This window comes from Aphanomyces astaci (genome assembly GCF_000520075.1).
Source record: "Aphanomyces astaci strain APO3 unplaced genomic scaffold supercont1.15, whole genome shotgun sequence".
Classification (NCBI taxonomy): domain Eukaryota; phylum Oomycota; class Saprolegniomycetes; order Saprolegniales; family Verrucalvaceae; genus Aphanomyces; species Aphanomyces astaci.
The window spans coordinates 615,238-628,733 of NW_009798278.1; the positions used below are offsets into that span (position 1 = coordinate 615,238).

The following is a 13,496-nucleotide window of genomic DNA, read 5'->3' on the forward strand; positions in this document are numbered from 1 at the left end:
AGGTCCAAAGCCGAATGCGTCAAGCGTGTCGAACATGTAGTCCCACGAGACGCGGTCGTAGGCCTTAGCAAAGTCAAGGAAGGCTGCATATCCCTCCTGGTTCCTGACTGTGCATGTGTGTTGTAGGTCCAGCATGAACGCTGTGTGGTCGTGTAGGCGCCGGCCATGAACGAAGCCTTTTTGGGTCGGCAGGACCAGTTTGGGAAGCAGCGCGGACAAGCGGTAAGCTAATGCTCGGCAGAGGATCTTGACCTCCACCGGCATCAAGCTAATCGGCCTGTAGTTGCCAGGGTCTGCACGGTCGTTCTTCTTGAACAGCAACACAACCTCACTGGTACGTTGGCATTTCAATAATGTGCCTCGGTTCAACTGATAGTTGAAAGCGATAGCCAGGATTTCACCAAACACCGCCGGTGCCACCTGGTAGAAGCAGGCAGAAAACTCGTCGGGACCTGGTGTGCGGTGTGGGGCCATGGTTGCGATGCTGGTCTGAAGGTCTGTCCCGGTAACGTCCTCCTCAAGGGCATTCTTATCCTCGACTGTTAATTTTCTCCGTAGGACACGAAGGAAACGACGGTGTGTGGTTCGATTTGGAGGAGTGGGGTCATCCTCACGCATAACACCCGTCCAGTGGGCGACGAATTCTTTTTGGATGATGTCCGGGGCTGACGACAACGTCCCATCGCGTTGACTCACTGATCGTACGGGAGTTTTGTAGAGGACTTTGGTCGGTGGACGGAAGAAATGGGTCGTGGAGCGCTCATTCTTGCTCGCGTGTACGTCAAAGTTGAGGTCAGAGTAGTATAATTTCCACAAGTCCTCCGATTCGAGGAAATTTTTCTCCTCCTCCTCGATATCTTGGAGATTTGACAACCCCTCTCTGTGTAGGCAACGCGCTTCCGCCAAGCGTACGGCGGAGGCTGTCTTTTCTCGTGAAAAATGCGATTTGACGTGGCGGTGGGCTTCTTGGAGGAACCTCCGTGTACGTTTCTTCCAAACATGCCACACAACGCCTGGGTTTTTGCGTCGCGGAGGACGACGAGGAGTCTTGAAGCCTCCATCGCGATGGCCTCTCGCACCTGAGGGTACTGTAGGAGTTCCTTCGGCAGTTTCCAATATCCTTTCCCCATCGTTTGATGTGTGTCCTCTAGCAGGAGTGTGTGGATCGCATGGTCGCCAGCTACGTGTGCGTCCAGCCGTTTGTAGTCGCTTGAGACGTAGCAGTCTCTGACAAGGTGTGTATCGGCAAGGATATAGTCTAAGCGGGTCGTTTTGTGTGGCCCTGAATAGGTACGATCCTCATCGTGATGCATGCGCCAAGCGTCGGTCACACGTAGGGCCGCAAGCCACTCCAAACAGTTGAATCGGCCCACGGTATGTACGTGGTGCGGTTTGTCCGCGTCAAGGTACAGGTCCAATGGTAGGTTGAGATCTCCCATCACTACGTGCATGCTGTCCTCTGGAAAGTCGCGTGGTAGACTGTCGTAAAATGCGACCCGTTCTGTTGGTTGAACAGGTGCATATACGCAGTGGAAGTATACAGGGGTCTCCTGCCAATGGGTATTGACCACCATGTATTTGTAGGCGACGTCGAGCTCGGTCATATGCCGGAGGTCCCGGAAGCCTGGTACTGTGTCGTCAAAGACCAGGGCGACGCCACCGCTACGATGCGCTGTGTCCTCATTTAGCGCGGGGGCATACTCGGGGTTGGCACGGGGGTCGTTCACGGCAATGAAGCATTTCCCATGCCCGAGAGCGTGTTGAATGTGGTAGGTGAAAGTGGACAGGTGATGGCTGTCTTTCAGTTTCGTCTCTTGTAATGCGACAATGTTTGCCTTGCGCATGATGCGCTCGACAAAAGTATGACCGTTGTCGACGGGGGTGATGCCGTTGATATTACAGGTGAGCAGTTTGACAGATGGAATAGGCTAGGTGTGATGAGACTGTAGGCGGAACTTAGTACCGATGCGCTGGCAGCGCGAGACCCAGTTGGACTAGTCGAAGGATACAGTCTGTTCCCGCCTTGACCACCGACAGTGTTTAATCCTCGTCGTAGACGTGATGCCATTCACGCATGGCGATCAGCTGCATCACGAGCCCATGGTTGGGTAAGTACTATACCAACCGTTCCAAAATACTACCCCCCAAGGCTGTGCGTAGGATGAGCAGCAAAGTGTTTGGAGTGAGGAGGCGGCCACTACCAGATGGAAGTCAGATTACTGGTTGCCCGGTCAAGCACAACAACCATGCATCCTTCTGGAAGAAGGTAGGCGCCATGATACTCAACCATAGTTCAAAGAGGGAGAGAGCATCCTCTACTAGGAACTGGGGGAGGGGCACGGGACCGCTTGCGTCATTTACAGCATCCGCGAGAAGTTCCTCGCGGCGGTGCTGCAATTGGCTAGACCCAAGCTTCGATTTCCCATAGAAGTGCTTGAAGGTATCCGAGAATGATTGCACCTTCCGCCCCGTGGAAGCTCCAAACCATCGCTGCCATGTATGTAATTGGATCACTGACTCCAGTTGTGTAGGGTGAGATTTCGCCATGGCATGATCACTGACTCCAGTTGTGTAGGGTGAGATTTCGCCATGGCATGTAGTGCCACATTGGCTGATAGGTGCTTCTTTTGGACCTGGGTCCACACTCTGTCGGCCTGGCCCTTGAGAACGAGCTCAGATAGGTCACTGAGGTTATCGGCGACCGCCTCTGCAAAGGTTCGATCCATGTCCGCAAGTTCCTCAGCATGAAGTTGTTTGATTGACTCTTCCAGAATCGTTTGTAGTCGCTCCAGTGTCATCGATTCGACGTCGAATGTCAGGGTGCTCTGGACTTGGTGCATTGTAGTGACGCATTGGTTGCGGGTCACGTCAGATATCTCCTGCCGATGAAAAGTAGGAATTATTGTGACGATATCCTGGTCTTTCCTCCATTGGAGGTTGTTAAATCCTCCAGTGTAGGCGCGAAGGACGTCAAAGAAATTCGGCGTCGCATATTCCGCCAGTGTTTTTGGCGGTGAGCGAGTCAGTTCCTTGCGTTTCTTGCGTCCCGACACCACTTGGTACGGTACGTCCACTTCCATCGACTGATTGTTGTCCATGAATGTGTCCTCAGTGTCCATGTCAGCCTCCGCATCATCCTCGAACACGCTTACGTATTCGCTAGTGACTGGCCCGATGGCGCCGGTGGAATTTTCGGGTCGAATAGTCTGCTGAAGCGTCGAATCGAATTGCCGAAGTGGAGGCGGAATTTCTGAGGTAATACTCTCGGTGATCGCAACGTCTTCCTTTGGTTGCATAGGCTTGGTGCTCTTTTTGGCCTTTTTTGACGTGGCCGTAATGGCATTTCCAATTACCGACGATTTTGGGCCAGGGGTGTTGACAGTTTGATCGTCCGTTGCTTCCTCGTGTGGGCGCTTTACCTCGATGTCCACACAGTGCGACGAGACTCCGTTAACCCCATGGAATGGAGTCCCTTTAGTTCCTTTGAAGTACACACGGTAGTAGAACCGCGGGTATTTAATTTGGTTGATTGGTTCTCCATTGATCCGCAATTGGTCAGGGATAGCCGCGTCCGAGAAATAGATACGCCATGCGTTCGTGTGGCACCCAGTCCCAGGAATGACAGCACGATGGCTGTGGTAGACTACATCGACGCCGAGCTGGGTCAGCTTGCGGTAGAATTGAGTTGCATCAAAGTTGTCGCGGATGCCAGTAATGTCTATGAAACAGAGGGGGTCCAATGGGTGCTCCTCCTGCACAGGGATGAGGTACTTCTTGCCCATACACAAGGTCTGTCCCCCAAGTGCTTTGCGGGCATTTGAAGTTGTCACTGAAACCATAATTCCACCACGTCTGAGTCGAGTGACTTGGACGAACTCAGAAAGCAGCGATTTCACCGTGTCTGTTTGCGCACTAGCAAAGAGCGAGGACATAATGGCCTCGTGCGACTGGTTAGCAAGTGCGTCACCAGTATCCACCGTGAAACGAGCCATGGCCACCTTTGGGGTGTAGGGCCTAGCCAGGTTGATCTTTGCGAGAATGTCGACGCGATCCTTTTTGGGCTTGGAGAGCTCCAATAGGATCGCTTCGATGGCGTCTGCTGGGGGCGGGACAAATGCAGCCTTGGTGTGCTGCTTAGTAGCAGCAGTGAACCCACGAATGACCTGATTGTAGTCCAGTGGATTGTGGTTAGCTCCGCTCGAGGCTGCAGGTCCAGAAAGTGCAGGCGGTGTCGACTGTACTTCGGTTGCGTTGGCCAATGGGGAAATTCCAGGAATTATCCCTGCGTTTTGATCACTGATTGGCTGGGGTCGACCAACGTCAAAATTCCCAATTGGTTGGTTAAATTTGGAATTTCCCAAATCGCGATTACTGATTGGTTGAAATTCCAAATCAGAGCTCGCAACAGGTAAATCGAAGTTTCCATCTTCGAACTCGACAGGCAACGACGACGGCGTTGGCGGCATCGACGGCGGCAGCGGCGTGGTGCGCGATGGAGCCACCGGTCCAGGTAGACATGTAGGCTCGGTGGCCCGAGCCCGTAGGCGCTGAGGACCAGGCGGAGGCCAATCGCCACCAGTGGACGGGTGGGCTGCCACGTCGGCATCATCAGGCGGCGCGGCGGTCGGCGGCAAAGTCGAGGCAGGTGAGTTCCAGGAACCATGGGACTCATTGGCACCTTGGAGTAGGACTCCTGAGTGGTTCCCAGAGGGTTCAAGCAGCGGGCGTGGGCTGGGGGCAGTGGAATTGCGAGCAGCGTTCGACATGATCAACCGATAGGAAAGGGTACGTTTCTACTGACTACGATGGGCGAGGCTAATAGAAAAGTGTGGGGGGGGAATAGCTCAGGTGGTAGAGCATCAGTTTCTTAACTCAAAGGTCGTGGGTTCGATCCCCGGCTTCCCCGGAATATTTCCGCAAGGACGTATCCGTCCCTCCCTGGGGAATCCTAAATGCCGCGTACGAAGACGGGGACCGAACTTCGAAGAAGCACGGTCGTAGCACGAGGTATGAAGCGTTGAGCGATGTAAAAACCGAAGATTACACACCGCCCCTGGTCGAGCAAGCGCGTTACAATTGGCGAAGCGGTTCCACAACATGTGGTTCTAGTGTCGGCCCTCGCGGAGGAATGTCTTAAAAATGATAATCCAAACTCACAGTAATTAATCAACCATAAGATTCTCTATGTTCAGTACTATGTACGTAGGTATAAATACAAAAACGTAATAGAAAACTATATACAAATTGTTCAGTACGACTTGAAAACATCTTTCGGCTTTACAACTATCGGGTTCGATGTTGCGGCATAAGTCAAATGTGTTTCAAGTCTAAAGTAGTATTTTTGGCACCTCGAAATTGTCCTGATTGTGTAGAAATATATCATAATTGTATACATTGTAGGGTACTGTAGACAAGAAATTCTAAACAAAATCTTCGTAGAATGTATTCATTTTTACCTAATGTGAGGTGTAATAACACAACTATCGAAGAACACAACTTTATTTGGAGCCAAACATATTCATGAACATCATGAGTTGTTGTTCTCAACGATCTTCCCGATCACGACGCTCTTCTTCTGCTCTACGATCGCGTTTATGGTGCTCTCTATCCACTTTGCTCTCGCTATCCTGCTGCTCTCTTTTCCATGCAAGCCCCGCTCGACTCGTTGTTGTTCTCAAATCACAGAATGCTTGTCCATCGATGAACTTGCCGACGGATTGTCGCTTTTTCGCCACGTACGACAATTGACCGGTCGAATCACATGAACGACCTGACTTGAGGGTTTCACCAAGCTCCTCCAACACCAAACGATCGAGGCCCGTTCCATTAGGTCTTTCGTACTCCACGTGGTCTAGTATTCATAAGATATCAAAAGAGTCGAAATAAATGTACTGAGCTCTGAGGCGACATCGTCGTCGTTGTCATCCTTATATCACGTGCCAGCCGTTTTCCACTCTTGACGTCGTCCGGGCAGTCTCCAGTGGGATTTTAGTGGTTTCGAAGTTGGGCAAACTTGCGATTAAGCGCATCGCTGGGGGAATGTTGTTGGGGCCGAGTTGAACTCGTTTTGCACCTTTACCCGCCCATTCTTTACCTAAGGGTAAGATTGCTTCAGCCACCAGTCTTGTTCTTTTATAACTCAAAACTATCAGAATATAGAGTATGTGTTTGCGACTGCGATTTCGCAAACCACTGATTTGTTGAGACCGTTTTCTGGTCTCAACATCTTGCGAAGGAGTACTTTTAGACGGAATATGTCACAGGTGTGAAAGTTCACAAATTTAGTTGTGTAGGCTTTGGAAGGCCCAGTGTCCTGGGTGATGGATATTCCCAAATGGCCCCAAACGTGACGGATCAGTGAGCAGCCGAATGTTCAGTCAATAGCCGAACCGCATTACCCAATAGAACTCCATAATTGATATGATTGGATAAAATCCTGCAACAACTAACACCTTCAAACATTTATGGTGGGAAATAGTACAAATTTATAGAGGAGTTGAGCTTGTTTCAAATCAAAGTGTGCGAACGTCGTACACGGCTGACGTTGTGGCTAAGGCCATAGCAGATGTAATCTCCAAGAATCTAACAATCCCTGCTGCTGCGGACGCATATTCAATTCCTCAGCGATCGCTTCGCACACACAAATGGCTAAGCTAAACGCATGGACACTGCAGCCAAGACGATGGGACCACCGCCTGTGTTACCACGGGTACGAAATTGACCTGGTCACATGGATTCTAGCAATGCAGCGCAGCGGCCACCCTGTAAACCGCAGCCAGATCCTAGACAAGTCGGCCGCAATGCTTGATGTCGTCAACGGGTTTGCACGACCCGCCAAGCTGACATCGGGTTGGTACCAGCGTTTCCTTGCACGGCACGACGTTCTCAAGACAAAAAGTCAAGTTTGCTGAGTAAACCAAGAAACGCAGTGGACAAGGATGCTGTCGTTCAATTCTACGACGAGTTGGTCACAGCATTATCATACGTCAATATGGATCCCAAGCGAGTCTTCAACATGGACGAGTCTAGTTTCTTTCCGTCCAAGACGTCAACCAAGGTGGTCGTTCATCGGTCAACGAAGCACGCGCATGTGGACGAGGCTGTGGCGTCTTCTAATGTCACCATTGTTGCTTGTGTGGGTGCGGATGGCTCGAAGATTCCACCACTGTTTGTCCTCCCTGGCGATCGTATGTCTACTGACATCTGCGACAACCTTGTGATTCCTGGTGCAGCTGTGACGACATCTGAGAAGGGGTGGACGAACTCATACATTTGCCGCCAGTGGCTCTCAATGCTCAGCTTAGACATTCCTGTGTCGACGTTGCAAGCTATCCTCTTGACTGTGGATGGATATTCATCTCTCTACTACATCTACGACGAGGCGCAGGGAATGGATATCTTGTTGTTGTTTTTGCCAGCCAACTCGACTCATATGTTCCAGCCGTTGGATGTGACCGTGTTTCGTCCGTTCAAGCAAGCCATTCGACAGGTGATTGTAAACGACAAGTGGAACGACGTTGCGACCAGGGTATTAGCAAACAACAAGCAATTTCAATTGTGTGCCGTGTGTAGACGTCGACGACCAAGGAGTCGTCCATCACCAATGGGTTTGATAGCACTGGCCTGTGCCCACCGTCGCTGGAGAAGATGCTCTACCGATTGTCAATTTTCAAGCCGCCTCAAGACGACTCCATTGAGCTTGACGACACGTGGCTTCAACAGGTCGCTACTGTGGCGAGCAAATTGCTCCTGCTGCCGCTGCAGAAGAAGAAGCGTATTGCGAGGAAGACTTTGACTATCAGTGGTAAGTTTATTACGGCAGATTACCACGCAACCCTCCAAAGTCAAGCCGTCGCTCGTCCAAAGGCCCGCAAGATGATACTGTCTAACCGATTTGCTACGCGTCAAAGGCTTGGTATATATAGTTCGTCGAGCATCGAATATGTGAAGCACAACACATTTAATATATCTCTATAAATTTATATTTTGATACCTTAAAAGCCGAAAATACAACATACTTTAAACCAGTTTAAATTTCGCCTAACCACTGATCGCCTGTTTGAGCAACAAACTTCGTCATTTTTATTGCCCTGTTTAAAACTCTTTAAATGGAACTGTATTCGGACGATGGGATACAGCTTAAACTAGGGAATTCGACACTGCATCTTTTACGTCTTGGCCATTTGAACTTCACGAGATATGGTCGAATGAATGCAGGTCAAATTCGGCTGGTTATACAACTCTGTGGTTTACCGTGTAGTGTATATTGGTTTAGACAGCCTTTTTGATGTGGACTCCTGTATAAAATAGTACTATTTGCGGTTAGGACACATATCAAGTTTGGCTAGTTTATCCTTGGTGCCTTTAAGGACCTCTTATACTTCATATAACCCCTATCTACCGATAAAGTATCAATTTATAGAGAGAATCTCGAAGGTTTTTGGGGCATCAACTTGGCGCGCCAGCTACCAATCGTCCAGCATGACCAAGGCATCACTCCAAGCTCCAAGCATCCAGTGGCAAGCAGCAATGCTGCGCAGGATCCTTCGGGAAAGCTACGTGGCCGTCCCGTGTCGAAGTACGGCCCCAAGTCGTTCGTACTGCAGTTCAAGTACAGGACCGTCGAATACCGGCACAGGTTGGACGTAATTAATCGAGTCGCCGACATCGGGATGTCCGCCTTTCTTGACTCCTACTGCGTCAACTACTCTACAACGCAACGCGAAACTACTCCGAAGAAAGTGTATGGATGGATCAAACGGAAGGGACACATCGAACAACATGCAACGTTGGCTCGTATGGCGCATCAACAGTGCGCCCGGAAACGCGGAACTGGTACAACCTTGCCGCTAGACGCTCAAGAGCAATTAGCTCGTTGGGTGCTCGGGATGCGTAAGGATGGCATACCTGTGACGTACGCAATGCTGCGCATGATGGCCTTGGAAACCGCCATCGACGTGGTCCTGAGCGAAGACGAGTTCAAGGCGGGTTGGCACTAGATCCATGGGTTCAAGAAGCGTCACGGCCTTACCTTTCGCGCCAAGACTCGGATTGGCCAGGACTCCAACGAAGACGGGGGGCTGCGATGTTGGCTGACTTCTCGGAGCGTGTGCTGTTCTCTGCGATGGCGAACGACGTGGAAACGATCTACAATGCAGACCAGACCGCCGTGAACTACGAATTCCTGCTAACAAAGACGTTGATTCATACCAAGGAGAACACTGTGTGTGTGAAATGCGCTAGAAAGACGAAAGAACGCGCGCCGCAATGCTGCTGGGCGACACGGATGGCAACAAGCACCCGCTTTTCCTTGTCCTCAAGACAACAAAGTCAAAGAAGAAAGAAGTCGTTCAAGAGAACCTTACCATGCGCCATGGGTTCGGACGGACCGTGTGGACTGAGATCGAGCCTCTACAAAGCGAGTTTGGTTTGAGATCTACGGCAATCCGACTGCGTGGCGGAATGCAGGCATATCGCTTGCTTTCCTCAAGTATCACTTTGGGGACAGACCTGACCGCGAGACGAAGAAGATCATGCTCTTGTGGGACGACTTCAGCGCTCACTTCACCGAGGAAGTTGTGGCCTATGCGGAGTCGATCAATGTGGTCCTGGAACGCATTCCTCCTCGGTTTACCTGGGTTTGCCAGCCGGCCGATGTTGCGTGGATCCGGCCGTTGAAGTCCGCGCTTCGGGAGAATTGGCTCGTTGAGATCCGGCGCGAAGTGCGCAACAGCCGCCTCGCAAACGTCAACTTCAAGCTGCGCGGTCCCTCAAGATCTACGATGGTGTCATGGATCACGGTCGCCTGGACCGACTTACCTTCCACGGTGATTTTGAACGGTTTTCGCAAATGCCGACTTCTACCAAGTGCAGTTGAGGAGTGTGTGGTTGTTGACAGTGTTGTGGATGCCAACGTACTTGTTGATTTGATTGCCAACCTTGCGATTGAGGAGACCATCGACCCAGCGAGCGATATTGACGTCACTGATGTCATCGACCATGATGAAGTTGTTTAGTCGTAGATAATATAATATCTCGATGTTTGTAATGAAATATAATGCAATGTTGCCTCCAGAACATTGTTACCTCTTTAAAATTTATCATCTCATTTTCGCATAACGTAAAATGCCAATCTATGCTGTACCACATTTTTCTACTTGTCAAGAATCAACATTTCTCTTGACTGAGGAATCCGATTTGTACCCTGAATCGAGCATTATGTCGAGGATGAAGCGCACTATTTCTGGGGTACTAAATTATTTTGTTTCACGCTTAAAATGGCATATCTACATTCGATTTTATATGCAAAATCTATATAGTTGCGTGTGCCAATCTTTGCTGTAAAATTTTATCTTTAAGTATGTATGGCTCTATGCATATAAATTTTGTGTCACCAACTTTCCAAGCACAACCCGAACGGTATAAGACCATCCAAACTCCTCTCTTATGACAATTTAGATCACGAATACAGTCTGACTAACATCACCACTAACTTCAGCTCCGATAGGGACAGATGCGGTCAAGTCCAGTGTAGCCACGCCATCATGTCCGTCGGCGACGCCATCGACACCGGCACCATGTCCAAGTTTGGCCTTCTTTTTCGCTCGCTTGGCTTGAAGCAACTTCTTTTGTTTGACAGCGGCAATCTGCTCTTCCTTGGTAGTGTCAACCTCGGCAAGCAGCGAGAGGGTAAGGACCCGTCCACCGACATCAATCCTTTTTCGCCCAGTCCATCTTTTTCCCTTGGAGGCGTTTAAAACGGCAATTCGAAAAGCGATTTTTGATGAAATGATACTCGACGGTACGAATATTTTGAAATATACTCCAACATAACAATTTCTCGATAGTTACTGGCGTATCTCAAAAACCGCCGCTCTGCGCATCGCGTCCCACGCATGGACCCGCCACGTTTTGCCTGCGAATGTTGTCAGTGAATTCAGAACATCGGGGATTTACCCCCTGTCCCTGGAGCAGATGACGCGCCATTTCGAGCTTTTTAAGCACAGAGGTACCCCGTCGACTCACGTCGAGGTCGACTGGATACAGCACCAAGCTACGATATGGAATGAGTTGCTGCTCTTGCGACCAAACATACTCACGTCAAAGGGTTGAAACAAATGTGTCGCATTCGATGGCAAAGACAACAAGATAGCTTGCAGTACATCACACAAAGCAACAATCTCAGACGAAAAGTGAGAAGACAAGCCATAAAAAACCAGTAAAATAGGTCTTAGAGTGGAAGCATCAGTCCCAAGCATGCCATCGACGACATCGACCACGGCAACTTCCAGCTCTGCTGGAGTGTATATCCGTCTTGGTTTGCTGGGTGGCATGCCAAATTAACACTGCGCGCCATTCCATCATGTTGTCATTATCATAATATGGAGGTTTTGCCGCGCAACTCCAAACTCATTGATTGGCTGGATTGCGTACAGCATCAATTGGCACATACCCCATAGATTGGTATTTTACGTTATTTGCAACGTTAGCCGAGCATAAAATGGATACTAGTGTATTGTATGTCCACAACAAATTACATTATCCGTATCATGAGTCAAGGTGCTTTTTTGTCTGGTGACTGTCCAAAACAATATACACTACACTGTAATATACAGATATTTGTCCCAGATGCTGTGTTTTAATATAATGTACATTTGGTTTGACCAATGAGAGTCACGAAAAAAATATATTTAGCCAATCAGAGCAAAACCAAGTTTTTCATCGAAATCCATCGATATAATTGGTGTATATCTACCAAACAAAAGCTGTATATGACACACTGCATCCATTTAATTGGCGGAAAATATCTGCTCATCAGATCAAGGTGGGTGTGACTATGACTATCTTAGAGCATCCCCACCCCTGACGCTAAACCCAAAACTCTAAAACCAGATCTAAAGTGGGATCACGCAAAATAATTTAGCGTTTTTCATCATATTTCACACCGGTTGCTAAACAGCGATTGAACTCTATTCGCATGGATGCACGACACCAAGCCGCAGAATCGCCTGGATAAAAGTAGTTCAGGGCAAAGCATGCCAACAAGTCAGTGAATGAACTACTAGCAGGGAATATCGCTTAGAAAGCCGCATCAGTAGTAGTACTCCGTTGCCGGTACTAGTGCGGTTGCGACCTATAATCGCGTCTACGCTTATATGCGCTTGAAAACGAACAGATACACAATATTTGATTGATAGTCTACGCATGCGTTAACAGAAATCCAAAAGTCGCAATAGAGGGGGAGGGGGCATGCTCCGTTGGTCGAGACTGCACCCGCTCGCTCGCGTACGGTGCCCACATCACAGGCACTGGGATGTGTGTAGGGAGTTAGTTGATAACGCAGAGGAAATTGTGAAACTGGTTGATTGGCGTTATCTACATGCATGGCTTCTCTGACTATACTATATCTACTGTTATACATACGTGCGCTCTGCAGAAGGAACTTCTGGTGTCCATGGCCGAGCACGCCGCACGCCAATCGAGCTTGGTCGTAAACTGACGTCAGCAGTGACGTCTGTTCTCATTGGTCAATAACCCTATGACGCCACTGGAGTGACGTCGCTACATTCTCCCCAGGTTATCGACTTCGCCGCTTGTATCTTCGCTCGCAGATCTTGAACCAGTCGCTTGAAATGGGAAACATGTTTGATGTCCCGTCAAGTCCCCAGGTCGCTTCGTATTCAGGCAATCCATGCCACTTGACGAGGTACTCTTTCTTGCGGTTGAACTGCCGTTGCTTCAGCAGCTCTTCGACGATGAAGACTTCGTGGCCACTGTCGTCCAAAAGCATTGGAGTCGCTTTGGGTATGGGTCGGTTGGTAAACCGATCCGTTTGGCCTGGGCACTTCTTCAGTCGATCGACATTGAAGACGTTGTGAAGACGCTTCATGCTCTTTGGCAACTCCAACTTTATAGCATTCGGGTTGATTACTTGATGATCTTAAAGGGACCAATGAACTTCGGTACTAACTTTGGTTTATCATCCTTGTTCACCAACTTCGCATGCTTGATGGGGACGTTGCGTTCGCTAGCATTACAAACTCGTCTTCGCAAAACTCCAATTTGGAGCGCTTTTTGTCGTAGTAGCTCTTTTGACGAGGCTGTGCTTTGTCAAGGTTCTGAAGTGCCATCTTGACTAATGCTTTACGTTGTTCGGAAAAGTTCTTCGCGTACTCATTCAAAGTTTCAACTTGATTAAGAATGGGTTATGGGTTATGGGGTTACGCAACTTTCTGCCCGTGTCCACTTCGAATGGAATGAGTCCCATCGACGCTTGAATCAATCCTTGGTGCGCATACTCAATGGTGCCGAGGTGCTCTGACCAGTCATGTCCGAGGTAACTGACTTGGCAGCGCAAGGCATCTTCGAGTGTCCGATTTTGGCGCTCTGTGGCTCCATCACTCTGCGCTCTTCCTGCAGTCGTCATGAAGTGCTTGACTCCCATGATTTTCATGAGCTCCTGCCAAAACTGGCTGGTGAACTTGGAGTCACGATCA

At 49.4% G+C, this 13,496-nt stretch overlaps 3 protein-coding genes and 1 pseudogene across 4 annotated transcripts; 2 read left to right on the top strand and 2 right to left on the bottom strand.

Moving 5' to 3' along the window:
• Positions 1 to 2,510: 2,510 nt before the first annotated feature.
• H257_07383 (hypothetical protein) lies at positions 2,511 to 4,766 on the bottom strand (the record flags this gene model as incomplete). The annotated part of the gene is made up of 2 exons (XM_009832889.1): positions 2,511 to 4,163; positions 4,440 to 4,766. The coding sequence occupies 2 exons, from the start codon at positions 4,764 to 4,766 to the stop codon at positions 2,511 to 2,513; spliced, it is 1,980 nt and encodes a 659-aa protein (XP_009831191.1).
• A 67-nt stretch (positions 4,767 to 4,833) lies between these two features.
• Positions 4,834 to 4,906, top strand: H257_07384 (annotated as a pseudogene). Its single transcript has one exon. The product of its transcript is annotated as a tRNA-OTHER (tRNA).
• A 5,638-nt stretch (positions 4,907 to 10,544) lies between these two features.
• Positions 10,545 to 10,757, top strand: H257_07385 (hypothetical protein; the record flags this gene model as incomplete). Its single annotated transcript, XM_009832890.1, has 1 exon — positions 10,545 to 10,757. The coding sequence occupies one exon, from the start codon at positions 10,545 to 10,547 to the stop codon at positions 10,755 to 10,757; it is 213 nt and encodes a 70-aa protein (XP_009831192.1).
• Positions 10,758 to 12,577: 1,820 nt separating this feature from the next.
• On the bottom strand, positions 12,578 to 13,453 carry H257_07386 (hypothetical protein; the record flags this gene model as incomplete). Its single annotated transcript, XM_009832891.1, has 3 exons — positions 12,578 to 12,939; positions 12,998 to 13,135; positions 13,225 to 13,453. 3 exons carry the CDS (start codon positions 13,451 to 13,453, stop codon positions 12,578 to 12,580), a joined length of 729 nt encoding a protein of 242 aa, XP_009831193.1.
• Between the last annotated feature and the right edge of the window lie 43 nt (positions 13,454 to 13,496).